This window comes from Equus quagga, chromosome 5 (genome assembly GCF_021613505.1).
Source record: "Equus quagga isolate Etosha38 chromosome 5, UCLA_HA_Equagga_1.0, whole genome shotgun sequence".
In the NCBI taxonomy this organism is placed as follows: domain Eukaryota; kingdom Metazoa; phylum Chordata; class Mammalia; order Perissodactyla; family Equidae; genus Equus; species Equus quagga.
Genome location: NC_060271.1, coordinates 67,019,935 through 67,047,448, shown reverse-complemented (window position 1 = coordinate 67,047,448; position 27,514 = coordinate 67,019,935). Strand labels below are relative to the sequence as shown.

The 27,514-nt window shown below is 54.8% G+C and overlaps 1 protein-coding gene and 1 long non-coding RNA gene across 4 annotated transcripts in view; both read left to right on the top strand.

Annotated features, from left to right (window-relative positions):
• The first annotated feature begins 704 nt into the window (after positions 1-704).
• On the top strand, positions 705-4,906 carry LOC124239158 (uncharacterized). The gene is made up of 4 exons (XR_006888561.1): positions 705-813; positions 3,199-3,300; positions 4,625-4,722; positions 4,833-4,906. It is a non-coding gene; the product is annotated as an uncharacterized LOC124239158 (long non-coding RNA).
• Positions 4,907-17,919: 13,013 nt separating this feature from the next.
• Positions 17,920-27,514, top strand: part of ATOH8 (atonal bHLH transcription factor 8) — a 32,115-nt gene continuing 22,520 nt past the window's right edge. For all 3 annotated transcript variants that reach the window (XM_046663496.1, XM_046663495.1, XM_046663494.1), the window contains exon 1: positions 17,920-19,148. In XM_046663496.1, the coding sequence (XP_046519452.1) occupies positions 18,393-19,148 (756 nt within the window). In that variant the 5' untranslated portion in view covers positions 17,920-18,392. The remainder of the gene's footprint in view (positions 19,149-27,514) is intronic.

Sequence of the window (27,514 nt, the reverse complement as noted above, 5' to 3'; positions counted from 1 at the left end):
TACAGGAAACAGAAACCAGGACATAACAGTGCCCTAAGCAAGATGGAAGTTTCTCTTACATAATACAGGCAAAGGTAGGGGGTCCAGGGCTGGTGTGGGAGCACAGGCTCCTTCTCTTTCCACCATTCCTAACAACAGCAAGCATCGGAGTGGAGGAAGGGGTTGGGGGAGGGCTTTAGGGACCCCCTCACTTTAGGGACCTGAGTTAGAGTTGCACACATCACTTGCCTGGCCAGCTCACTGGCCACAATGTAGTCACTGGAGCTACATCTTGCTGCAAGAGAAGCTGGACATGTAGTCTTTGTTCTGAGCATCTGTGTGTCCAGAGTAAAAAGCGCAGTGAGAAAGAAGACAGTGGATATTGGAGCAGAGGAAAATAAGAGGAAAGGAAGCTCTTGAAAGGAGAAGGGGAGGGGAGAGGAAGGCAAGAAGGAAAGGACTCTTTGGAGCAGCTTGCACACGCAGCCAGACCTGACCTCCTAGCACGCCTGGCTCACCCTAGGGTGACCAGGTCTAGGGATCTATCATAGTCAGGTTTCTTGGGGGCTGGGAGCCCTTCTCCTTCCCCAGAGATCAAATAAACCTGCTCCTGGGGCCCAGCCCAAAGTGAGCAGTGGATATCTTAGAGAGGGTCTCTGGAGAAAGGTCTGTAACTAACAAAAGGAAAGAAGACAAGTGCAGGGTGTTACTTTTCTAGTTACCCAAGAAGAGGCTCCCGAGAGCACCTGGTGGTCATGAAGAAGGATGCAATAAGTCATACTGAGTCATACTCTTACAGGATGTCAGGAAGGAGCTGGTCCAATTTTCTTCAAGGTATGTGAAGGAAACGTTTGGGACCATCTCACATACCATTTGGGTCTCTTTGGGCCACAAGGTCGGAAAACCCAACCAAAATGTTCAATAAGAGCATTTACTATCTCTTAAAACAGGAAGTCTAGAGGAGGGCATTTCCAGGAACAATTAATTCAACAGCTCCGTGATGGCTAGGCTCTGGTTCCCTTTCCTGGAAATTCTCATAGCTTTTCCTTTCGATTGTAAGATGGCAACTGGACCTCCAAGCATCAAGTCCTTCTAAATTGCTTTCAAAGGAAGGATGTATTCTCCTCACCAGTGTCACTTTTTTTTTTTGAGGAAGATTAGCCCTGAGCTAACTGCTGCCAATCCTCCTCTTTTTGCTGAGGAAGACTGGCCCTGAGCTAACATCTGTGCCATCTTCCTCTACTTTATATGTGGGACGCCTACCACAGCATGGCTTTTGCCAAGTGGTGCCATGTCCACACCCGGGATCCGAACCGGCGAACCCCGGGCCGCCGAGAAGCAGAACGTGCACACTTAACCGCTGCGCCACCGGGCCGGCCCCACCGCTATCATTTTATCTGGGAGGAAAACCTTTCCCAGACCCTCTCCATCAGATTTCCCCTTCTTTTGGCTAGACTGGCTTACATGTCTATCTCTCAACCAACCACTGGCAAGGCGGAGTGGGGTCACCCCTCCCTATGGGATGGTTGGCTTAGGCCAATCATGCTTCATCATCTGGGGCCCTCCTTCTCTAAGCACACTGCAGCTGGATCCTGAACAAAGACAAATTCAGTTACCAGAGAAATAGGGAGCCATGGCTGTTGGTTAGGCCTTGGGCAGACATTAATAATCAGTTATAGCTGTCTTTCTCAGACAGACATTACTAATTAAACGAATTTGGTACAGGAGGGAAAGCGTCTTGTCATCTTGGCCTGAGATAACGGGAAGTTAGGAAGCCATAATTCAGGGCACCTTTAGTGACCCAGTCATCTTGTTGTTGCCTTGTATGGTGCCCTTAAATATGTCTACAAATTCTTTGGCAGTTCTTCCCTCAAAAGGTGGTAGCTACTTCCCCCCTCCCTGAGTGTGGCCTGGACTTAGTGATTCATTTCTAATGAATAGAAAATTGCAGGGCTGGCCCCGTGGCCAAGTGGTTAAGTTTGCATACTCCACTGCGGTGGCCCAGGGTTTTGCTGGTTCGGATCCTGGGTGTGGACATGGCACTGCTCGTCAGGCCACATTGAGGCAGCGTCCCACATGCCACAGCTAGAAGGACCTGCAACTAAGATATGCAACTATGTACCGGGGGGCTTTGGGGAGATAAAGCAGGAAAAAAAAAAAAAAAAGATTGGCAACAGTTGTTGGCTCAGGTGCCAATCTTTAAAAAAAAAAAAAGAAAGAAAGAAAATGGCAGAAGTGATGGTGTGTGAATTTTGAGACTGGTCATAAAAGACTGTGTAGCTTCGCCTTGGTCTCTCTTGGATCGCCTGCTCTGGGGGAGGCCAGCCAACCTGGCACACACAAGGATGCTCCAGCAGCCCCAGAAAGAGGTCCACATGAGGAGCAACCGAGCGCTGCTAATAGCCACATGAGGAAACCATTCTGGAAGTGGATCTTCCAGCTCCAGGCAAGTCTTCAGATGACTGCGGTCCTGGTTAACATCTTGACAGCATCTTCATGAGAGACCCCAAGCTGGAACTCCCAGCCAAGCCACTTTCAAATTCCTGACTCACAGAAACCCTGAGATAATAAATGTTTATTGTTTGGAGTCACTGAAGTTTTGGGGTAATTTTTCATGCAGCCAGGGCTGGGACTAGGGTGGAGCAAGTGAGGAACCTGGGAAACAAAGTTTGAGGAGGCCCAACTCTGAGAGTGAGTGCCTCTCACTTGCCTCACCCTAGTCCCGACCCTGTGTCTAGCGGTACATAAAACTCCATGCCCCTTTCCTCTTCCCGACATTCTCCATTTTGCACTTGGGGATCCTTGCGGTTCTGAAGAAGCTTGTTCCATCCCTGGTTCCAAGGGTGGAGCATGTGACTAAGCCCATCAGCACATTCCAGCACCCTTAGGTCACAGTAATGGGGTCGGTGGTAGCATATGACGCCGTCCTGTCCAATCAGAGTAGATGTCAAACTTTTTGCTAGGGATGTTGGCACAGATTTGATTCTACTCTTGTGATCGAACAAGGTAGGTCTTCTGGCAGCTTTTGGGACCTCCAAAGGAAGCCAGTTTGGGGATAAAGCTATAAGCAGGATACAAAGAAACTGGGTTCTTCATGATTTTGTTCAGCAGCTAGACTAACGCCCATGTGAAGCCAGACTCATCTGTGGTTCAGCCCCATGAGCTTAGAGTTCCCCTGTTAAAAATTTAAACCAGTTTGAGTCTGGTTTTCTGTTACAGGCAAAGGAAAGCACAAATGTGACGTTAAACACACAGAGGAGACCCCACATCAGTGACTCACACAGATGCTGCCAAGGATCCAGCTGCTTCACACTGTGCAGAGTGAGTAGCCAGATGTTCTGTTAAAGTGTTCCTATTTCAGCCAGATGTTGAGTATCTTGTAGATGGAAGGTTAACATGGCTTAATGCTTAAAAACAAACATCCTTCCTTACCCTTCCCTCCCCTGCCTGCCACCTGGTGCCTGCCCACTTGTAGTCCCTTCTAGGTGGCCATGTCCCACCTGAATCCTCAGGCAGGTGCCATGTTTTGCATCATGTATATACTCCCCAACTTGTTCCCTTCCTCCACAGCTATTTGGGTCAGGGCTTGGTGTCTACCCCAGAGAGCCAGTCTAGGGGTTGGCCCACAAACCCTGTGTGGCCTGGCATGAAGGCATGAGCTGGGGCGGTCAGAGTCTTTCTTCGTCTCTCTGAACTAAGCCATTCTCAAGAAGGAAGCAGTTACAGACAGAGCCAAGAAGCAGAGACAGGGCCATGGGAGAATGTCAGACAAGCAAAAATTATGTGGGAGCAGAAATGAGGAGAAGTGTGGCTGCAAAGAAAGAACTCTCCTAGCGTCTAGGGAAAGAATAAGCTCGGTGGTGGTGAGAAGAAGATGGAGTCAATTTACAGAGAGTGGCAGACTCTCTGAGAGAGGGAGCGAACCTTTGGGAAGGACATAGAGAGCAATTAGTCAGGATGGGCTGGATTCTGCTGTGGGAACAAACAGCCCCCAAATCTCAGTGGCTTCACCCAACAAGAGTTTATTCTTGACCACACACAACCTACCTGTCACAGGTCAACAAGGAAGGCTCTACGCACTACGGTTGCGTGAAAACTCAGGCTGACAGAGGGTCCATCTTGACAGATGCCTCCATGATTGCAGACATGGGGGAAGGAAATTCAGCCAATTGCACATCAGCTATTAAGGCTTCTGTCCAGAAGTGACACATGTCCCTTCTGCTTATAATTCATTGGTTAAAGCAAGTCTCATGGCCGTGCCTAATTTTAAAGGTGGAAGAGTTGTGCCATGCTACCGTACGCGTGGAAAGAGGAGAAACAGGAATATTTGTGACCAGACGTTGATGTCCGCAGAGAGGGGAGCTGGTCCTTAGAGGTGCCTCAGATCCTGCAAGTCCAGATTTCACGAGGCCCTGCCATACTGTGGTCCTGATTTGTCCTCACACAAGATCCTGTCACCCTTATTGCCCCACGCGTGCCTTACGATGCCCACTACCCTCCACACACACATTCACTTATTCCTTGCAACTTAAGACATCCCTCTAGGGACTTCTTACCTCCTCTGAACGCTCCTTTGCCAGCTGGGGACTCCCTCCTTTGAAAGGTTAAAGCCAGGACAAATCACCTTTGTGTCTCTGTTTTACAGCAAGATGGGGGTCTGCAAGCCCGCGTGCCCCGGCAGGGCCCGAGAAGACTGCTGGAGATTCTGTTTGCGCGTGAAGACACTGTAGGCTCCTCTGGCAGGTAATAATACAAATCTATGACGTGTTCTAGTGCTTACTGTGAGCCAAGCACTGCGCTAAGAACTTTGCTTGAATGACCTCATTTAAAAGATTTTTGACTTCACTTTGCAGATGCAGAAACTGTGGCTTAGAGAGGTAAGCAACATCCTCGGTCTGATTTTTGTGTCTGTACTCCTCACATTATAGTCTACACCCAAGAGAGATGGTGGGGAGGGCTTTGGGGCTGATGGACCAGCTGTGAGGGACCAAGGACAATCTTCGGGAAGGGGAGAAGAAGGGCAGGCCTGCCCCAGGTGAGTAGAGCTTACCTCCAAGGAGGAGCCTGCCTGGGATCTGGGAGAAATGCGCTTAATGGGGCAGGGGCTGGTCTCCTTCAGATGTCCTTGGGCCCAGACTCAGGTCCTTCCTGGAAAAGATTGAGAAACGGAAAGAAAATAAGCTGTTTCTTACTGAGCACATATCGTGACCAAATTGTGATCTTTAAGCATCTTTTCTTACTGCAACGAACCAAGGCTTCTCAGAGAATTGCTATTTCCAGGTCTGGAGCACCAGATATATAAGGTGAGACCAGAACAGCTTGTACCAGAAGACAAGAAAGTTATCGAACACCACTGGGGTCATGTCAAAAGGACTCAGGTGCCAACCTGAAGGAGCTCCCACTGGACAAAATGGCATCGTTTGTGCTTCAAAAACAAAACTAAACAAACAAACAAAGACCCTTCAATGAATTGAAATACATCAAATATTTTAAAAATCCATGAGTTCAAGATGATAATTAAAAAAAGACACTTGGAGGATGCTTAGAAAAAACCAACTCACTCTTCCAAAAATTGATAAAGGGAAAGCGAACTCTGGGGCTTCCCAATGATATCGTGAAGTTGCACATTCGTTGGAAGGCCTCCCATGTACTCCCAAGACTCTCCCTCTGGCTTTCTCCAGGCCTAAATTTCCACCACTAGAGACTCCTTTCCTTGGGTTAAGAAATGTCCTGAGTCAAAGCCAAAGTACGCTTGGGAAAAGTTTGTTAACTACTTTGCTCACAGATTGGGATGGAGAAAAAGTGGAAAATCCTATGGTCCCTGGAGTCCGACAGATAGGGATCCAGCCAGAGAGAAGGAGCTGAGGGTCAAAGAACTTGGCAGCATCATCCAGGGCAGGAGGACCACCTGGGCTGCCTATCCAAAGTTCAGCTCCTCAGTAGACACCTCAGGTGGTGTCTGATCCAGCAGGTGGAAAGAATGGCAGAAATATACATTTTATTACACATCTCAGGTGACTCGGACACAGATGGTGCTGCCACTGTTTTCCAGGGGACGCTGGACCAGAGCTCCTGGATCTTTCCTGTTGGCCTGTGTGACTTTCTGCTCCAGTGGCACTGGGCTGTCACAGCTGAGCAATTCCAGCCTCTGCAAACTTCACCAGGCCCCTCAGCCCGGGACCTCTTTACTATTGCCAGGTCCCTTTAAGATTCCAGGCCCTTCCCTGTGTGGGGAAGCCGGCACCGGCACCGTGTAGAAGGGACCCAGCCACGTGAGTCCCAGTGTAGGCTCTGAGCTACCTGCCCTCACCCTCTCCCACAGCTTCCTGAGCTGTCCTGACACGCCCAGATTCTCACGTGACAGTCCGCTCACTCCTGGCCCCTGACGCTTGACAATACTTCTTGGGCTTTGCTGGGCCTGGGACCCTGCGTCTCAGCCCAGGCCCCAAGATGCCCTTGGTCCTGGGGTCCCTCTCTCCTCTCTGATGCCCTCATGGGACCCTCATGGGCAGAAGGCTTTTTGCAGCCCTGCTCACCAGCTCTGTGCCTCAGCCAGATTTGTGGCTGGGATACCCTCACTCCGGAGTCGGCCAACCACCCTCACCATCCTCCTTCCCACCCTACCACCTCCTCCAGCCCCCTCCTATCCCTTGGGCTCTTCCAGTCCCTCCCTCCCCTGCTGAGATGAGCACCCGTATTTCAGGCCTGAGTCCATCCTGCCCTTGTAACACTCCTCAGCCCACCTCTTTCCCAGGGACGGAGCACCCAGTTTGGGGCTGACCTTCTGAATCCCACCCCCATACGCCCAGCCCTTGACTGACGGGCCCAGGCCAAGCTTCCCTGTTCTGACCCCTGGCCTTTGCCTGACCCCATGGGCAGGCCTGGGTGCCAGCCTCTGCCCTCCCTGGCTGGCCTGTCCCCCTGCTGCCTGAGCCTGGGTCGTGACATCTTTCCACCTAGCGGCTCTTATTTTGAGAAGGCAAACACAGCGGCACCCACAGGCATGTGCACACACACACATGCACCCCCTCCACGCCCCGACACCTCACGCACTGGCATGAAAATCAGGCTGGCCATGTTTATTTTTCTTCCGTTAATTTCCCCTGTAGAACGAACACCCGTCCTGTAACACCCCCCACCCTCTTCTTGCAGATCCGAGGCTCCCCCCGCCCTCTTCTGTGTCCTCCCTTCGCAGCTGTGAATGAGAACAGAGTGAGTCTTTTAGCAGGAGGCAGCGGCCTGAATGAACCGATCGTGGCCTCAAAGCCAGCGGGGAAGGAGGGGTTGTGAGCATGTGTGTTTGCGTCTCAGAAACTCTTTGCACACCCCCAAGCTCAGATTTTTCCATGTGCCTTGGAGCGAATGCCTCCCCATCTCACCCCCTCCTTTTCAATTTTATTTTATTTCATTTTTGGTCCCATGCATTTTGTTTTCTGTTTTCTACAAGGGAGCCTGAATTGGGGCCTCAGAAAAACAAGGCTGAGCTGCCAACTGGAAATGTTTGCTCTGGGGGCGAGTTCGGAGGCTGGCGTCAGGCGGGGCCAGATCCGTGCCAGCGGAATGTGATTTGGGGGGGAAGCTGCAGGTCACTCAATCGCTGGCAGCCTGCCCGGGAGCAACTGGATGCTTTCTGGGCTGTGTGTGTGTGTAGACTTTTTTCCCTCATGCAAATAGAGCCCTGGAGACGTGGAGACAGAAGCATTAGGAAGAAACTAGACAGGGGCTGGAAAATCAGGGAAACCAGGGAGATTAGGTGGGTGGGGGTGAGGGGAGGGTGCCAGGGTCTGCACAGCCACTTTATCTGGCACCCATTGTGTTGTCAGCCCAGAGCTGGGGGCTCTCGAGAGTGAGGGGAGATGCAAACCACCCCAGCCCCCAGTGACTCACGGGCTCTTTGGAGAAACGAGTCTCCTGGTACAGAGCACAGGCAGGCCAGCCTGGAGGTCCCCCAGAGGTGGCTGAGGGTGTTCAGGGAAGGCTTCCCGGAGGAGGTGTGGTAGAGTCCCAGCCAAGAAGCATGAAGTATTGCACTGAACGGAAAGGAGAGGTGTTCAGGACACTGTTGGTAGCCACCATGTGTCACACCCTGTGCTAAGCCCTTTACACTGACATCAGTTTAATCCTCCCAACAACCCTGCAAGGGGTAGTAATCTTTCCATCCGACTTTGCAAATGAGGAAACTGAGGCCCAGAGAGATTAGGGAACTTGACCAAGCTCCCAGTGGTAAGCCGGGATTCAACTCAGGGCTGTCCCACTCCAAAGGCTGACCTCTCCCCCCTCCACCGAGGGTCTTTTTCCACCTTAGCCAAGTTCCTCGGGCAAGGGCTGGTTTCTGTTTTTTGGGTTTTTTTGACCCTGGAACAAGAACTGTTAAATTCAAGGTGGGGATCTAAGATGCCCAGGTAGATTTCCCAGAGGACAGTGCGTCAAGGACATGAAGATCAGAGAGGAACGTGCCTTGTTTTACTTTTCCCAGGAGGCAGTGGCTGGGCCCCTTGGTGGTGCTGCCAGGTTTCACCGAGTCAGGCCTCCCCTACCGCCTGGCCTGCCTTACCAAGGACCCACATGCCCTCCCGCACTCCCCAGCCTGCCCTTTCACACACCAAGTTTTTTCCCACCCCGGATGTTCACTCTGGGACTGCCTCCTTTGGGGTTCCTCAGAAGTTATCTATGCCACTCTGAGGAGCGCATGAAACTGAGGTGAACCAGACAGAACAGATTTATCTGGGGCAACTAGCATGACCCTAGAGATGGAGTCAGGAGACCCAGAGCCACCACTACCTCCCAGTGACGTCACGCGAGTCCGTTGCCTGCTCAGGTCTCAGTTTCCTCAGTTCTAAAATGAGGAGCGGCCTGGATGGTCTTTGAGCTGTCACAGATGGAAGGAAAGAAGGTAAGATGGTGGAACTGATATGTAGGGGTTGTGTGGGGGGTGAGAGGAGCTCATCTAAGGTGTCCAGCCCACTGCAGAATGATTCTCTGCCAGAGGCAGCAGGGGCTGTCACAGGCTCGGGAGAGAAGGAAACAAGCCAGGCTTGGTGGGGCAGGAGAAGATGGTGAGGGTGGCAGAGTCATGGTCAGGATGGTCAGACCCAAGCTTGTCTTGTGGAGATCAGAGGGGCAGTAATCTATCTGATTAGAACAGCTCTATTGGCCACTTGGGGATTGTATTGTCCTGAGGCCAAATAGTTGATTAGTCTCACCCATTGATTCTTTTTGACCTGACTACTAGTGTTAGGTAAACACTGGCTTGGGGGTCACCTGGGCCTGCCAGATCATCTACATTGGTTGAACTGACTCATCGATTCCACAAGACAACTGATTTTACCAATTATTTCCAGGAAACAGGCAATTGACTGAATTAACCAAACCCAGTAATTGTTTTGGCTTTTCAGAGACAGTCTTTGGATCAGTCATCTTTGGTCCTCAGAGACACTGAAGCCACCTGCCACAGCAGCCGGGCCCCTGAGCAGGCTGGGAAAAACCCTACAAACAATGGGCTTTGGGACTCGGTCTCCCCCATCAACAAAATTGGAAGGTTGGACTAGACCAGCAGTGGCAAATACATGACAGGAATACTGTTACTCTTCCTCTTTCATCCATGGCAGACATTGCTAATCAATTACAGCCCTCATTCCCAGGGGACCCAGATGCAGCCTCAGAATCCTTTTCAACACAGGGCTTCAGGCAGCCCCTACCAATCAACCAGATTTGCCATGCATGATAAAAAGCATTTGTCCTCCAGTGGCCCTAGATGATCTCCAAGCCGCCCTCCAGCTGTGCTGATCTAGAATTGCAACCCATTAGGCGTCTGCGGACTCAGCCTGGAGACCACCAGATCGACAGCCGTCCCTGGGGCTTCCCAGGTCTTTGGAGCTGCCCTTGAGCTGGGCCACGGCTGAGCTGGTGCCTTATTAATTTTCCTCACTGCTAATAAATGTGCATTGCGTCAGCTCCATTCTGCCCCCTCATGTTCTCCGGCTGCCGCCATCACGGGGACTTTTTCAGAGAGCTGTAAAAATAGTTTTTTGAGGAGCCTACACAGAAGAAGCAGCCGGCCTTTTTTTGTTTCCTTTCTCTTCTGAGGGAGATGGGTACGGAATACTTCACAGTGATGGAATGTGCTCCTCGGGGAATTTAAAGTTGTTTTCCCTTAAAAAAAGAAAAAGGAGGTATCGCCCTCTGGTTTCCCTAGCCACAGAGCATGTCTGTGAAGACTGGTAACAGCTCCCGGGAGATCACCGGCTTAAGCCAGGTCTCGTTAGGCTGTTGACAACTAGGTCCTCATGAGCAAAACCGTAGCGAGCCTCTCTCACCACCCAACCCCCTGGCTGCTCTGGCTTCTATGTTCCAGCGAGCTGGATGGCTCCACGAGAGAGCCCTTGCCTGCGATGCAGGAGGGCTTTCTTTCTAAGCAGTGAATGTTTCACTTTCTCCGCTGGTGCTCTGGGTCTTGAAGAGGCTTAAGACAAATGCTAAGATGCTAGGGGTAGAAGGATCTTGGGGTATGTAGGCTCCACCTCCTCCTCACTCTTCCCATTTCGCAGATGAAGAAACTGAGGCTTGCAGAGGGTAGGGGACAGGGGGGGTAGGTTCCAAAGGGAAGGGCACATAGCTGGTCCTGGGATGAGAACGCATCTCTTGACTCCCAGCCCAGCTTGTCAAAGGTGCAGGACGACTCCGACAGCCTCTAGCCCAGAGCTTCTCGAACCTGAGTAAAGGATGCCCCTGTCTGGAAAGGCAGCACATTGTCACAGAGCCCTAGGACACAATTATACTTTTATGCTTTTAATTCTTATATGACTATGAACCAAAATATTAATAAATTAATAAACAAAACTACAAAGATGATAAAGTTCACATTAACAACATAAAGTTATATGATGATGTCAGAGGGAGGGAAGGGGACCAGGAGAGGGCAGGGCCAAGTCAAATGCTGTCAGAGGAAGCCAACAGCCTGGAAACTAAGCTGCTTTGGGGCATGGTTCATGTCCTCTTGGGGGTGTATTTGTCCAGCACAGCCCGGCTGGTAGTGTTTCTTCCTTGGGTAGGTCTCCTTGAGGCTCAGATTGCCACCTCACTTCTTAGCAAATCCTCAACAGTCAGCGGAGTGTCACGTGAGCATCCCCTCTCTCCTCTGCCATCTTACCCGCCAATGGGAAGAACCCTCGCTGGGCTTTGCCAGGGTGCAGGCGCTGCTCCTCCCTGCCACTCCCTCTGTCCTCCGGGTGAGAACACAACCATAAACATGGTGCATAAGTAGATCATATCGTGTGTTACACAGAGAAAAGGGTTGTTCCAGTTGTAAATGGGTGGTGAGGGGACGCCTGAGGGAGGAAGCGACACACCAGCGAAGGCTTGGAGGAGGCGAGGGAACAAGCCGTGGGCATTTCTCAGGGAGGTGGCCTGCCTGGCCAAATCCCACTGTCCTTCCAGCCTGGTTCAAACACCCCTTCTTCCAGGAAGACTCCCAGAGCAGTTCCGCCACCCTTGGGGCTCCCATAGCTTTTCCTGTAGCATGTGTCACTTTGTACCATGTCTTAAGATCTTATCAGGCTTGTATTATCTTTCTTCTGGACCCGGACCTCCTTGGGGTGGACACTATGTCTCCTTCCACCAGAAGGTCAGCTTGCTTAGGGCAGAGGTTTTTGCTCTGTTCACGGCTGTATCTCCAGCCTCTGTAAGCACTCTACAAACGCATATTGAATTGTCACAGGGGACAAAGGAAGTCCTCTGCATCTGAGCTCCTGCCGGTGGACACCTCATCTTTCTGCCCAAGGCCTGGCTCGCCCAAGATTTATCAAATGAGTGAATGAGTGTTGATTTGTATCCATTGTCCCCGAGGCAACTGATCAGGCTAGGAGACCCAAAGTCAGAGAAAAGAGTAAATTCGACATGACCACCACTTCTTGGCGGTCAGAGCAGCTATTCCTGTGATGTGACTAGCTCTGTCTCTGGATCCGCTGGTTTCTGCCATCAAAGCAGCTGATTGAACAGCGGAGCAAGCCCTGGTCCAAACTGAGCACTGGGCCTTCACTCGTTCAGGAAGTACTTATGGAGTACCTACTATGTACCAGGAATTGTTCTAGGGGCTGGAATACAGCAGCGAACAAGTCAGGCAAAGATCCCCGCCCTCATGGAGCTGACATTCTGGTGGGAGGAGACAGAAATAAGCAATCAAACCAATAATATATATATTGTGTCAGGTGATGCTAAGTGCTGTTGACAAAATAAAGCAGCGAAGAGGCAGAAAGTTCTGAAGGGGAGGGGTGCAAACTTTAGATAGGGTGCTCAGGGACAGCCTCACTGAGGCGACATAGAAACACCAGAAGGAGGTGAGAGAATGAGCCACAAGGCTACCTGAGGGAGAGCATTCCAGGCAAAGGGAATAGCCAGTGCAAAGGCCCCGAGGCAGGAGGGAACTGACTGGGTATATTCGAGGGGTAGCAAGGAGCCCAGGGTGGTGGGAGCAGAGTGATGAAGTTGGGGAGAGAAGAGGGGATGAGGTCAGAGAGGAAATGGGGACCAGATGTCAACCTGGCTCTTACTGGAATGTTCTAGTTTGCCACTGGTGTTTGACAAACCACCCCAAAATGTACTGGCTTAAATCAGCAATTTCGTATTTGTTCTTGTGGTTTGACGGGTTGACTGGGCTCAGCTGGGTGGTTCTTGCTCAGGCTCCTCCACATGGTTGCAGCCAGAGAGAGGCTGGGGCTGGAGGCACATGAAGGTTCCACTTGACCTCGTGCCTTCTTCACTCCCAGGTCTGGCACCATGGTGCTCTCCACATGGTCTCGCTCTCTGGCAGAATAACCTGGACTTCTTGCACAGTGACTATGGGTTCCACCTGGCAGGAAGCTGAAACAGCCAGTCCCCTTAAAGCACAGCATCACTTCCACTTCTGCAGGGCTCCAGTAGCCCAAGCAGTTGCAGGTTAGCCCAGGTTCATGGGGTGGAGGAACAGATGCCGCCTCTGCAGGCATGCAGGGAGAGAAGGAACTGATGGCAGCCCCTAACACATCTGAGATAAGCAGGAAGTCACTGGGAGGTTCTGAGCAGAGAAATGACACGATATGTCCTATGTTTTAACAGGGCACCTGGCCAGCTGCGTGGAAACCTGGCACCTGCCTGCCCATCATGCCCCTCACGCCCCATGGGCCTTGCCCGCTGCAGGGGAATCTGCTACGTTAACAGCATAGCGTGTTCTCATGGCCAAGAATGTCGCAGAGAGGGAGTGCTAAAGGCCTCCTCCCTCCCTCCTGCCGTGCCCTTATTGGTGCCCTGTCCCAATTTTCCATAATTGGGATGGTCACGGGGATAGAGGAAGGTAGAAGGAAGACTGGAGAGTAAGTTGGGAGAGCTTCCTCCCTGGATGTCTCATTGCTGTCCTCTGGATCCAGTGTCCTGCCAGTTAACAGTGGCAGTGTGAGCACTGTGACTGGGAGCGAGGGAGCGGCTTTGGGGACCACCAGGCTGACCGTATTCCAGTTTCTGCTCACTCCCGTGGGTGGTCCGATCCAGGGCTGCGGTGAGGACAACTCCAGGGTGCACCAATCACATGCCTTGCGTTTCCTCCTGGCGGTCTATTTCCACTCTTCCTCCCTTTCTCTAATGGGCGACACACCCACTTTGGAACAATCTGAACAGCCAGAAATAGGGACTCCAGATTCAGGCATGTAGAGCTTCATGTAGCAAGTGTCCAAGCTTCCATCCCATCCGGCCAAAAGACGGCAGTCACTGGATGCCACCCTGCAGAGCTGTCCTGTCCTCACCCGCGGGGGATGCCCTCGCACCCAGGAACTGCTGGGCAGCTTCCGCCCAGCAGTGCCGGGATGGCACCAGTGCCTGGACACCAAGATCCAGGGTCTTTATGCTGGGACAGTGCCCATCTGACCCCGACCTGGAAGGAGCTGAAGGGGCACTGGGCTGGTCCACGGGAGGCCAGTGGCTTCAGCTGAGAGGTGGACAGCAAGAAGCCCATCCAGGCTGGCAGCACATGCAGGGACAGCCAGGCAGCCAAAGAGGCCAGCCCTATACGTGGCCCAGCTACTCACTCCCCACACGTAGTCACTGAGCTCTAGGAGGCAGCAAAGCACGGTGGTTTAAAGCTTGGGTTTGGGGGTCAGTTGGTCTGGGTTCCAACCCCACTTCCATTATTTCCTTTCTGTTGGCCAGTTTTTTCCTCTAGGGGCCTCCAATTCCTTATCTGTAGAATGAGTTTACCCTCTGGGGCCCTTATAAGGATTTATGAAATAGAGCCTGTAACCGCGCCCCACGTGGTAGTCATGAGCACTGTCTGGCTGGGTTGCATTTGCTCCCATGGCCTATGCACTGAGCTCTTGCCTTCCTTTCCCTTTCTACCTTCATTCCTGTTCCCTGGACCAGCCGTCCAGCTCATGTGGAAGCTCTCAGTGCACATGATGCTAGCCCTCAAACAGGTAGTCCAGGGGGGATGTTTCTAATGTAGGGCCTAGGTTTTCTTGAAGTGTCTGCATTGTCCCATCTCAAGCAGGGGGGCAGACCACTTGGAGCCTTGAGAGTCTTTTCATCCCGGCAACTCTATGAATTCATGAAATCCACGTTACTGTCATTGCAGGGCCACCACTCCTGGCTCCAAAATGAGCAAGAAGTTCCTTGTGGGGAGACGCTACGTCGTGTGTAGGCCAGGCAGTGTCACACCACCAGGGGGCGCCGCCCAGCTGGTCTCTCTCCCCACTTCTCAAGGAGGCTGAGGGAAGGCAGAATCGCTAGCCCTGGGAGGCACATTTGTCCTTAGTGTAGGGGGGCCGGGGCAGCTGGCCTGGGCTTTGAAGGTCTGCCACCTGTTGGGCTGGGGATGGCAATAACAGGGACCTTAAACACCACTTGGGCTCTTTACAGCTTGCCTGATGTTCCTGTGCGTGCCAAGTCTATCTTATAATTAAGGAGATAATGCCCAGATAACAAACCAAGGCTCAGAGAGGTGAAGCGGCTACCCAAGGCCACACAGCTGGTAAGTGGCAAAGATCCCTCCTAGGCTTGCCTGATGCTAACCCAGAGGCCCTGGCATTTGACCAGCGGGAGAGGCAGCTTGGTAAGGGGGAAGAGGCGTGCCCTGGGTGAGTGGAGCCAGGTTTGAATGCTGCCCTACCTCCGCCCAGCGCAGCTGACCACTCCCGTCCACTCCCTTCCCCTCCTCCCACCCCATGGGATCTCAGTGAGCTTCTCCTCTCTTTCGGGAGAGTTGGTGAGGAGCTCAGGATCAGCATAAGTGGAGCCCTTCATACTCAACCAAGACATGCGATTTTCCTGGAACACAGCCTGGCCTCTTTAGGGACAATTTTCAGTCCTGCCAGAGACTTCCACCCTTCCCAACCAGCTGTGGACTCCCGAGCCTGCAACTGCACCCCGAGTCTGGGGGCAGATGTTGGAGTGCAAGGAGCCTGGGCAGTGGTGCTCGCCCAGGCTGCCTAAGGCCACCCTTCATTCTACTTTATGCACCAGGCTCAACTCTGTACACGCGGCCTCATTGACACTCATGCCAGCCCTGTGAGGCACACTATTATGACCTCCGTTTTACAGAGGAGGAAACTGAGGTTCAGAGAGTACTTTAGCAGCTCTGGAGAGCGGGGCTTGGATTTCCCCCCATCTCTGCCACTGGCTGGTTAGGTTCACCAGGAGTGGGCAAGCTGGGTTCCAAGCCTCTGCTTGGGATCTGGAGAATGTAAACGGCATAAGGGCTGGTCGTCCTTGAGCAAATGTTTAGGCACCTACTGTTGGAGACAGGGAGGAAGGAAACAGCAGCCTTTCGGGAGCACGCAAAACCAGGGCGTCGGACAGGTCTGCAGCCAAGGGTAAGTTGCAGTAATGCTTGTGAGTGAGCATGCGCAGAGGCCAGCCAGAGCGACAGCGGGCTGTGGGGATCAGCCACGGCTTCCAGGAGGAGGGTAGACTGGAGCTGGTCATCAAAGGGTGAGGGGAGGTGTAGGAGACCGTGGACATTAGGGTCCCGGGCTGGGTGGAGAAACAGGAGGAGAAGGAGGGCTCCTCTCTGGGGCACGCCCTTGGTCTTCAGGAGGGAGGTAAGGAGTGGGAAGATGCTGGGTGTCCAGGGAAGAGCGTGTCTCGGGGAGCACCTGCATTATGATGCTGGGACCCATCTCAGTGGAAAAAATGAGGTTTCGCATTTACTATGGTCAGAAAACTGCACGCCTCCATCTGTGTGTGTCCCTGTGCGAATGTGGATGTGTCAGAGTGTGTTTGAAGCCTTATGTCAAAGTCCTTTCATGATCTCTTTTAGTTTCCCAGCTACCCTGAGACGTTGGCTGGACAGAACGATCCTCAAGGACAGACAGAAAACAGAACCAGGGGCATGGAAAGTCTTGCCCATGGTCATGGGGCTCCATAGTTGAAAAGCCAAGGCCCATTCCTGGCTCCAGCTCTAGGCTCCTGCCCCTGAACCTTCTGCCCAGACTCCCATCCGACCTCCTGGGACCCTGCCTGCCACAGCCCACCACACCATCTACCTCCTTGCACCCCCATGACCTCCTCCCCTGGGGGAGACAGGGCACTCCAGATGGAGTGTGAGCCCTGCATTTTCACAGGAAAACCGCCACAGGGTCTGGTGGGCCTGGGGGCGGGAGTGGAGGACCAAAATCAGAAAGCTGAAGATCCCAGTGGCTGCAGAGGCCAGAACCCAAGGCCAGGATGGAGGGTTCATCTTCTCCTCTCCCACAGCTTTGAGAGCCCACCACTGCCTCTAGGAGGAACTGCCGCAGAGAAAGGACCTCAAGGAGTGGAGTCCTGTGCTGGTCCTTCAGGGCAGCCTCTGGGAGATGGGCCTCGGCGGAGGGCCCCCTGGTTTGACCTCTTCTTTCCAGAATCTCCACTGGAATGGCACTGAGGACAGAGGGTCTGGGGGTCTGCCCCTTGCCAATAACAGTGGGCACTTGCAAGGCTCTCACTTCATGCCAGGCACTGCTCTGAGTGCTCTGCACTTATGTGCTCAATTAATCTTCACAACCACCTCGGAGGAAGGTTCAAATTATCACCTCCATTGTACGGAGGAGGAAAGGGAGGCACAGAGAGGCTCAGTGACTTGCCCAAGGTCACTCAATTTGTAAGTGGCAGAGCTGGGGTTTGAACCCAGGAAATCTGCCTCTAGGAGCTATTCTGCCTCTGATATTAATAATAATAATAACCAGAGCTGCCATTGACTAGCACCTCCTATGTGCCTGCTGCTTAATTCCTCACAGCAACACTGTGACCCAGGCATTGGTGTTCTCCGCATTTCTCATTCCCTAGAGGAGAAAATCTGGGCTTAGTGGGCCGCCTGGGGTGAGGCGACTTCAGAATCTCACAGATGCTCAGTCTGTCTAAATCCGAAGCTGTCACCCTCCCCGGCCTCTTTGACTCGCCGTGTGACGGACTACGGGAAAGCACATTCCTTCTCAAAGCCTCAGTTTCCCTATTACTCAAGCCTTCCCCTACTCCTGGCCTCCCCGCTGCAGCAAGTGACAGACTAGATGGGATTGCTGCGCGGTGGGAGCGAGGGTGTCGGGGAACTCCGGAGCTTTTCCCTTCCCCCATCGACCCCCCCACCCCCACCCCCACCCCCCAGCCCCACCCCAGTAGTGGCCGCTGGTTTTATCCTCCATTGGCGATTTGGGGTGGAGGGATGGACGGAGACGTGCTGGGGGCGGAAGGTCGATGCTGCGTCCACGAGAGGTCAGCGAGGCCGGGTAGAGAAGGCCCAGCTCTGATTTGGGGAAGGGCCGAAGGGCCCAGAAGCCACGTGCTCGTGGCAGTTCCACAGGGAGCAGACTGTCCTCTGGGAAAAGAGAGGCGCCCCCAACTTGGGTCGGGGGCAGGGAGCGAGAGCCCGAGGAGGCAGGTTCTGGGCAGAAGGGATGGGGGTGGGGGGAGGCAGAGAGGACGCGGACAAAGGAGGCGGCCGGCAGCCCAGCTGTTTTGAAAAATGCTTCCTGTTTCTTTAAAGGCGCTCGCGGCCCGGGCGGTCCGGGCTGGGGAGGCGGCGGCGGCGAGGGCTGCCTCCTCTCCGGGCGGCGGCGCTGACTGATCTCGCGAACCGGGCTTCTGTGTAAACTGAGGCTAAACAAACACAGATGGAGCGCAGCGGGCGTTCTCCAGAAATGCTGGCAGGGCGGCAGCGACTTCAGATGACACTCTGAGCGCTCCGGGAACGGACTGCCCGGCGGCTTCGCGGAGCCGGCGGCGCAGCTGCCCCGGGCGGGCGAGGGGGAGCAAGGGAGAGAGGGCGGGCGGAGGGCGGGAGGAGCAGGGGGAGAGCTGGAGACGCCGAGGCGCTGAGCGCGGCGGCGGCCGGGCAGAGCCGGCGCGCGGCGTGCAGAGCGAGCGCGGCGGGCGCGCGTCCCGGGCAGCCCCACGCCCCTGCCTCGCGCGCCGCCCGAGCCATGAAGCACATCCCGGTGCTCGAGGACGGGCCGTGGAAGACCGTGTGCGTGAAGGAGCTGAACGGCCTCAAGAAGCTCAAGCGGAAAGGCAAGGAGCCGGCGCGGCGCGCGAACGGCTATAAAACTTTCCGATTGGACTTGGAAGCGCCCGAGCACGGCGCCGCCGCCACCAACGGGCTGCGGGACAGGACCCAGCGGCTGCAGCCCGTCCCGGCCCCGGTGCTGGCCCCGGTGGCGCCCGCCGTGCCCTCAGGTGGGGGCGCGGACACGGCCGGGGAGCGCGGGGGCGCCCGGGCGCCGGAGGTCTTGGACGCGCGGAAACGCGGCTTCGCCCTGGGCGCAGTGGGGCCGGGACTGCCCACGCCGCCGCCACTGCCGCCGCCTCCTGCGCCCCAGGGCCAGGTACCCGGGGGTCCCGAGGCACAGCCTTTCCGGGAGCCCGGCCTGCGTCCCCGCATCTTGCTGTGCGCACCGCCTGCGCGCCCCACGCCGTCCGCGCCCCCTGCGCCCCTGGAGTCCCCGGCGCGCCCCGCGCCCCTCACGCGCCCGGGGGAAAGTTCTTACTCGTCAATTTCACACGTAATTTACAATAACCACCCGGATTCCTCCGCGTCGCCTAGGAAACGGCCGGGTGAAGCGACCGCCGCCTCCTCCGAGATCAAAGCCCTGCAGCAGACCCGGAGGCTCCTGGCGAACGCCAGGGAGCGGACGCGGGTGCACACCATCAGCGCAGCCTTCGAGGCGCTCAGGAAGCAGGTACCGGCTCCCGGCCGCACACCCTTGCTGCGCCCGGGGACGATTGCCGGAGTGGGTGGGTGAGGAAGATGAGAGTGTGTGAGAGGGGCCAACTGTTCCCTCCCGGTCGGCCCCAGGGCCCAGACAGCTTGGGCCCTCCTGGGACAGCGACCCTTGCCACAGCGTTGTTAATGGATCTTAGTTTGCAACGTGCGGGTGACGGTTCGAGATTTCTGGCCCGGCCAGCCCTGGTTCCCACCCGCCCCCTGGGGTGATCCTGTCTGCGCGTCTGACTTCAGCCCTCGTAGTTCACTTTTATGGCAATGAGCGTTTGTCTCCTGGAGTCCCTCGGGCGCGGAGGGGAATGTGGGAATCGGTCTCGGGCGGGGACCGGGGAAGACCCTTCCCTTCAGGCGTTTGGCGTGGTGGGGTTTTGGGAGGCCTGCAGTGCTGCGGACCGGCGGGCCTGCTGTTGCCACAATATAAGGGTCCCGCATTCCGGGGGAGCCTGTCAGCCCCTAGTTCCCAACAGGGATGTCCCTACCCTCAGCTTGCTCCTGAGCTCTACACCCCTCCCCTGGCGTCCTTAAGGACCCAGGCTCTGAGCCTGCGCCCCTCGCCAGGGGCGGCCTCAGGAACTGGCCGGTCATCGCCTTCCCGGGAGGTCCCCCCACCACTGCCCTTCACTCCCCGGTGAAGCAGGCTGGCCTGTTGAGGGGATTGGTTAGTTGGGGGATCTTTAGAGCCTCGTTCTAGGGTGGGTCAGGGGCTTCTCAGTTTGGGGTTGGTGGGGGCTGCCCTCACCAGACAGTGTCCTCTGGGGGCATGAGGAAGAATATTTGCTCAAGAATTATCCGTAGTGGGGAGGGGCAGTTTTACAATTCTACTTTAGACAAGATTGGGACTGCTCCGAGGTTCTAGGATTCTCATTTTTTTTAGAGAGAAGGGAGATCTAAGTAGAGGGTGGTAAGTTCCCCTTGCTCCCACCCTACACAGGGTATGGGGAGAAGGGGTTGGGGGTAGATTGTGATTGGTTTGAGCAGTCAGGTTTTTTTCTTGCTGTACAGCTGACTTCCTGTGTGACTCTAGGAAAGTTACTCAACCTCTCTGGGCTTTAGCCAACAACAGAGGATTTAAGAAAACATGATCATTTTGGATCACGCTCTCCTGTCCCTCCTCTCAGTGGGGTGGGCTATGGTGCCAGTATCCATCCACGGAAAGGGAATTGAACTCCTAGGAAAAGAGGCCCTATGACTTTTGAGCCAAAGTGTTTTGCTTGGGTTTGTAAGATGTTTGGTCAGTGAGGTGGGGTGGAGGGATCAGGTAGCTGTTACACACCAGGCTGGGCCACTGCTCACAGCTGCACCAGTTGGGACCCTGGGCAGTGGGCCCAGTGGAGCAGTCAGTCTCACCCTCAGGCAGCTGGCTCTGTGTGTCTGAATGCTTGGGGAGGGCAGCGGCCTGAAGGGCGTCCTGCAACCTACCCTCCAGGATGGAAGGATGACAGAAGGGCAGAGAGATGCCTGTCCACCTGCTCACCTTAGGGAGGCCACGTGCCCGGAGCATCACAGCTGGTGAGTAGCAGGACAGGGCTGGCCCCTTGGTCCTTTGACTGACAGTTCAGGGCCCTTTCTACCCCTCTGGCTGCCTGCTTCAGTTCCGAGAAGATGTTCATGGCCTCTGAGCGCTCTACGACATTTCATTTGTCCAGTGGCTTTAACTTCTTTCAATAATAAATTCCATCTTATTTGATCTTAACATCCCTGTCAGTTTGGATTAGCCCGTTTAGTGGAATGGCAAACAGGCCTGGAGAAGGAAGACTTGTCCCAGATCACCTAGTGGGTGAGGGAGGATGAGAGCAGGTTTTGGCCAAATGCTTCCCACAGCGCTGTCGGTCCGAGTCAGCGTCGTGGGCTCCCGCAGCCCCGCTTGCAGTGTTGGTGAGCAGGCGGAGGCTGGGTGTGCACACGGATGGCTCTCTGAGATGAGATGGTTAATCCTGGTCTCCTTTCACTTCTGCTCTTCCCATGCGGAGGTCCTATGTGACAGGGACAGATTCAGGGAGAGAGTGTGCACACACGTGCAGGGAGACCCGTGCACACACACAGGATCCTTACACGTGCCGGGAGCACACACAAATGCCCGGCCGCAGAAGCGCCTGCTCCTTGCCCGAACCATTCTGCCCCTTCCCCAGAAAGGCCGTGCGGGCATCTGCCTGTTGTCTGGGAGGGAAAGAAATAGAGCCAGGGCGCTTGTGGTCACAGAGCCAGGGGCTGGGGCCACACCCACCACATCCCAACCACCACAGCACCCATCCCATGGAGAAAGTCCTGTGTCCCGGAGGAGTTCCTTCCTCTTCTGGGCCTCAGTGTCCCACATGTAAAATACACTCACACACAGGCACCCCAGTGCACACAGGCTGTGGCTCTGGCTCTAAGCTCTGGCTCTCCGTTTGAAATGGGCCCTTAGGAAAGGAGGGAAGGAAGGAGAGTGGTTCTGCCTGAAATGAGGTCTTGGCCGATGCAGCACCGAGGTCAGTTCTGGGATGGTGGCTCTAGTCAGGGGCCTCGTTTCCCTGAGCAGCTTCCTGGTCCGGTGAAAAGAGCCCCGGCCTGCGAATCTGGAGGCTGGGGTTTGAGTCCTACCTCTGCTGCATGCTTTCTCTGTGACTATGGAGTAGTTGCTTTCCCTCTCTGGGCCTCAGTTGCTAAAGCTGGAAAATGGTGCAAAGAGCAAATGAAGAAAGGAATGGGGCTGGAGCAGGAAGGAACATCTCTTGAGCGTCTACAAGATCCTCGCTGCTGGGCAAGGCCTTGACACATGTAGAAATAAGAATTCTTTAATCATTTTATAACAATCGTAGAAACCACCATTTGTCACAGCTGTGCTCCTCAGTCCCTTGAGTACCCCGGAGCTGTCCACTCTCAGCATAGGGAAGCCAGACGGCCTCCTGCGTTGTCCAGTCCAGTATCCTCTCGACGGGGAAGGGAACTGGGGTTGGGGGCTGCTTAGCCGAGGAGGTGCAGGTGGGGCAGAGACCCTCTGGTCTGGGGGGGATGGTGTGCGGCAGCAGGGCCGGGGGAGGGTGGGTGTGCGGGGCAGATGGTCAGGCCACAGCACATGCCACCAGCCCAGCTGCGTGGGGCCCTCCCTGCTGCCTCATGTGAAGGCCACGTGTGCACAGCTGGGCCTGGCCCACGTGCGAGGCTGCTCCCAGGCCAGGTGGGAGGAGGTCGAAGGGAATGCCTGGCTTTGCTGGATGGGTGAGGGGAGGGGCCAGAGCTGTGGGCCTAGGCCTTGTGGCAGAACCTTCTGGCTCACAGGCTGTGCTCACTCTTGGGACATCTGGTGTGCATGCAGATTCCCTCTCTCCCCTCGAGGAGCAAAGCCCCTCAGTGTTGATGGAGAAATGGCAGCCTTCTGGGCAGACACCTGAGGGGCAGTGAAGAACTCTCAGGACCTGCTGGGGTGCCCCTTCATGAAGGGGGTGCCAAGCAAGTGGGGCCCGGCTCCCTTCTCTACTGCCCCTGGATTCTTCCACGGGATCCTCACCAACTGAACTCAGGGCGGCCCAGGAGAGGGTATGGGGATGGTACCCCCGGCCCAGCACCTCCTTCAATCTCACACCCCATAGGAGGCAGGAGGCCATGGTCCCGCAGCAGCCTGTGCACACCTCAGGGAATGGGAGGCAGGCCTGCTTCCTCTGGGGACTCCATCCAGATGGATGAGGGGTGACAGAGGCCTCTGTCCTACCCTGTCATGTGCAGTCCGCAGGGCACCTGCTTGTGGAGCCTTGTTGCACTGGGAGAAGCGCCTTGCCTGGGCCTGTAGTTGCAAATCTACATATTTTATAGGTGGGGACACTTACAAAGAGGGTAAGCAAGTGGCCAGAACTTGTACCCAGGCCTATCTGGCCCTGGAGCCATGGCTCTTAACTACTAGGACCCAGATTTTCAGGGTCCAGCTTCATGGCTGTGTAGAAAGTTGGGGTTTTAAAGAACCTGTTTAAATAGAATCTGACAAGAATCTTGAACAGCTCTGCATAGACTGGCTTTGCCCCAGGAAGCCATCAGCCTCTGACAGGAGAAGATTCGAGAATAATTTCAGATAGAATCAAGCGCCCAGCTGTGTATTGTGGACACAGTGATGTTGGAGCTCTTGGTCCCGGAGTCTTGGTGGGCTTCCAGGAGGGCATCTTGGGCAGGGTGTGAAGGATGGATAGGAGTAGGCACAGAGGCAAGAGGGTGGAGGACTTCCAGGCTTGTCCTGCTTTGACTGGTAGGTTCTTGGCCTTGTTTCTCCGTGGCACCTCCCTACACTTGCCCACTGCGACCCCATTCTGACTAGCAGGTATTCTGATGCCCGTTTTATGGGTGAGGAAAGTGAGATTCCCTAAGGTTATGGACCTGCCTCAAGTCACATGTTAGGCCGGGAGTAGAGCTGGGTCCTCAGGCTCCCTGGCCAGTGCCCTTCCTGCTTTTTCCTGCTTGCTGGAGCCAGGAGAGGGTCCGGCTTGGGGTAGGTGGGATGGAATGCTTTGGGAGCATATGGGACCTTGTGAAAATCCCCAAATCTGCTCCTCTGAAGCTTAAAAATGTTTGTGGGGTGAGCATGAGGCAGGTCCTTTTATTTCCTGGAAGTTGGGCAGTCTGATGGGAGTTGGAGCCAAGTGACCCTGCGGCCTCCTTTGGCCTGTGTTCTCTGACCATGGTGACATGACTGCTATGGGGTCCTCTGCAGGTGGTTGGGCTCTGGGCCTCGCTGTGGATGCTCAGAGAGGTCATGCACAAGGCCGGGGTCGCATGGGACCATCAGTCCAGAACTCTCCGTCCCCAGCTCAGAAGGGTGGGCTGCCCACCTGCCCACCTTAGGCATAGATGCTCATCCACATCCCTGAGCAGTTGCTTCTGGCTAATTGGAAAGAGCCCAGCTAAGGTGTGAGTTCAAAACCCAGTTCATCTCTCACCAGCTGAGAGACATGGGATGTTCTTACACCCCCTGGGCATCAAAGGCGTCTCTGTAAAGTGGGAGTGGTGATTTCTACCTCCTTGGGCCGTTCAAAGATGAATAGAGGCACTGTATTCAAAACGCCCAGCCCTGCCTGGCCTCAGTAGATCACAGTAAACAGCAAGAGGGGCCTGGGCCCGATAGTCATGGAGAACCCATGCACCCACTCTCCAGATGGGGAAACTGAGGCTCAGAGAGCTGAAGGCACTTGCCCACTGCTGGTAAGTGCCTAGGATTCAGACCAGCTGTTTCCACCCTACCTCGACCTCCCAGAACCAGAACCAGCTGCTAGACTCTTATTTTGTGGCAGCAGCCCAGGCCAGGGTGCCTCCGAGCTGGGCTGCTGGGGGCTGAGGGGTTGCATCCTGGGGTGTGGGCACCAAGAGGATATGGAATTGGCCAGGGTTGCTGAGGAGCACCCCTCCTGGGGTGGGGGGGAGTTACTGCCCAAAAGATGTCCTTGGTGGCCCATATATGGCCACCTTTGGTGGTGGGAGCTGGAAGAGCCCTGTGGCCATGTGCCTCCTTGGGCAGCAGACAGACAAGCTTCTGACTCCAACTAAGTCTTAGCTGAGCGACTTGGAGCCCAGCATGTCATCTCTCTGTTTCCTCATGTGCAGATGGTCTAATAATCTTTGTTTTGGGGAAGGTTTTAAACGGGATAAAACTGCCTGTAAGTAGCTACCACAGAGGCAGATACACAACCAGAACTTGACAGATGGTTTCTTGTTAGATCTAGACTTTGACAGAAGCGATGGGACAAAGTAACAAGTATGGGACAAAACTGGCCCAGTACCTGGCATGAGAGCCCCTAGGTTGGCCTTGCCCTCATCTGTTGCTCTGTAGTCCTGAAATGACCCTGCATCCCCATGTGCAGGTCCCTCCCAAGGTTCCTGCTCCCTGCTGGCAGCGAAGTCCAGCTGCCCAAGGACCAAGGGCTCAAAGAGCTGGGTACCTCCGACTGTGGCCTCTGGGTCTGTGTCATGTCCAGGGCCTTCACCAGGCAGGCACTCCCTCCCTGGCGTGCAGAGGAGGCAGAGATGCCGGGCTGGCCCCGAGACCTCTTCCCTGCCCCCGGACTCCCGGGAACCATTCTGTCCCACAGACTTGTTTATTTGTCCAGGCTGATAAAGCAGGATTCTCTGGACTCTGGTTAGGAACAGGCAAAGTGCATTGTTCTGTGGCTTTTCTTGGATGTGTTTGGAGCTGTGGCCAGGCTGGGAGTGGGAGGTGGGAAAGGGGAATGCACGGGAATTGGCCTCCTCTCTGTCCTGTTCCTGCCCTTCCCTGGGTTCCCCAGCTTGGTGAGGGGGGACTCCTTCACTGCTGGAGGATTTTAAAAGGTGATGGCAAACCTTGCGTCTGGCATGGGCTGCCTTCTCGGGACCCGAGGGGATGGGGGATGGGCAGGCACTGTGTGCTGGCTCCAGGTCTCTCGCTTCTCACCCACTCTGGAGCCCCTCTACAGAGACCTTCTGCGACGCTGACTGTAAACATTTTGCTGACTTGTGTCAGGCCTTCCTCTGTGCAATACGTATGTCATCTCCTGTAATCTCTTCCCACTGTGAGGTCAGTCCTGTTAGCAATATGGCAAGGAAACCGAGGCTCAGAAGGTTCTGTCCCTTGCCCTGGTCTTACAGCTAGGAGGAGCTGGAGGCAGGAGGTGAACCAGGTGACCAGAACGTGCTTGAGCTCCACGCCAAATAGCTGAATCTTCATCCACAGAGAGAGGAGAGGTTTGGAACCCAGTTCCAAACATTCTGGGGTCACCTGGCGAATACTGACGGGAACTCATTCATTTGTCCATTCACTCCCTCATTCGACAAGCCCTTCTGGAGGCCTGTTACAGGTGGGACCTGTGCTGGGCGCTGCATACGGGGGCCTGCCCCCGCAAGGCTCACAGGTGACTGACCGTTAGATGAGCCACAATAATCGGGGGTTAAGGACAGGTGGGGTGCTATTAGAGCACTATGAGGGGCAGGTGCACCCCCACCCAGCTGCCTGGTTTAGGGTGGGGGCCTGCGGGGTCAGAGAAAGCTCCTGGACAAAGTGAGGTTTAGAGTGAGATCAAAGTGGATGATGCACTGAGGGTCCCCATCTGAGGGGGCTGTCTCGTTCACGCTTTGTCTCCAGGGCCTAGAGTAGAGTTTCTCAACCTCAGCACTACTGACATCTTGGGCTGGGGAATTCTTTGTGGCGGGCATTGTAGGATCCTGTGCATCGATTGTAGGATGTTTGACAGCATCCCTGGCTTCTACCTGCCAGAGGCCAGTAGCACCTCCTCACCTCTGCTCCCTGGTACTGACAATCGAGAATGTCTGCAGACGTTGCCAGCTGTCTCCTGAGGGACAAAATCATCCTGGGCTGAGAAGGGCTGCCTAGAACAGTGCCTGGCGTAGGGGGGTGCTCCCTAAATACTTGTTAAGTGGACGCACCGTGGGGGTCCCGCTGTGTGGGATGAGGGTTAATCCATACCAGATATTGGTGGTAGGATCCTGGAGAGCCTCAGGAGGAAACCAGAGCCTCGGCTGCTGGGTGAATGCAGTTCGGCCATCCAGGTGGATGACGCGCCATCACAGCAGTCGGCTCTATCAGTTAGCACCTGTCTGCTGGTCTTGGTGGTGACGTCTCCATGTAACAACACAGGACTCGGCTGCAATCTTCTGAGCTTTTTGCTCACACAGCACAGACATTGGTGGACAGTGTTACAAAATCAAAGCCTCCATCTCTTCACCCTGTACCAATCCCTGTGCACTTAGCAAGTATCTAGTTGGTGCTGGGTCACTGACAAGCATGTCAAGTTTGGTCGGGGCTGTATGTATTTATTATGCACTGGTTGTATACCCAGCAGCACCCCAGGTCCAGAGGGCATAGAGCAAAAGAGAAGGATGGCCGTGTGTGTGCCCTCCCAGCTGAGCACAGGCACTTTCCTCCTGGTATGTTCCCAGAGTCCCAGGTGCCTAATTCTGTCGTGACTTTATAACGTCACTCTTGAATGTGAGCTCTCTGAAGGCAAATCAAGTTCTTACTCATTGTCAGACTCCCAAGTGCCCAGCAAAACAAGTGTCCCTGTGTGAGTGAGTGGCTGGAATGCCAGCGCTAAAAAGACTGTGTTACCTCAGAGAGACTCCTTCCTGGGGAGCGTGGGGCACAGAGCTCTGTCACAGGCGGAGCTCACCATGCTTCATTCAGACTGACTCATGGGTGTGAGCTGAGCCTCAGTTTCTTCCCCTGCAAAGTGGGAATGTGGATGCCTCCCGGAGTTTGTGAGTGGATGAGCTGAGATGTGTGTGTGTAAACAGTGGGAGCTTTGAGCAGAGAATAGGGGCTGGCCCCACGGCCAGGTGGTTAAGTTTGCAGTTTCTGCTTTGGTGGCCCCC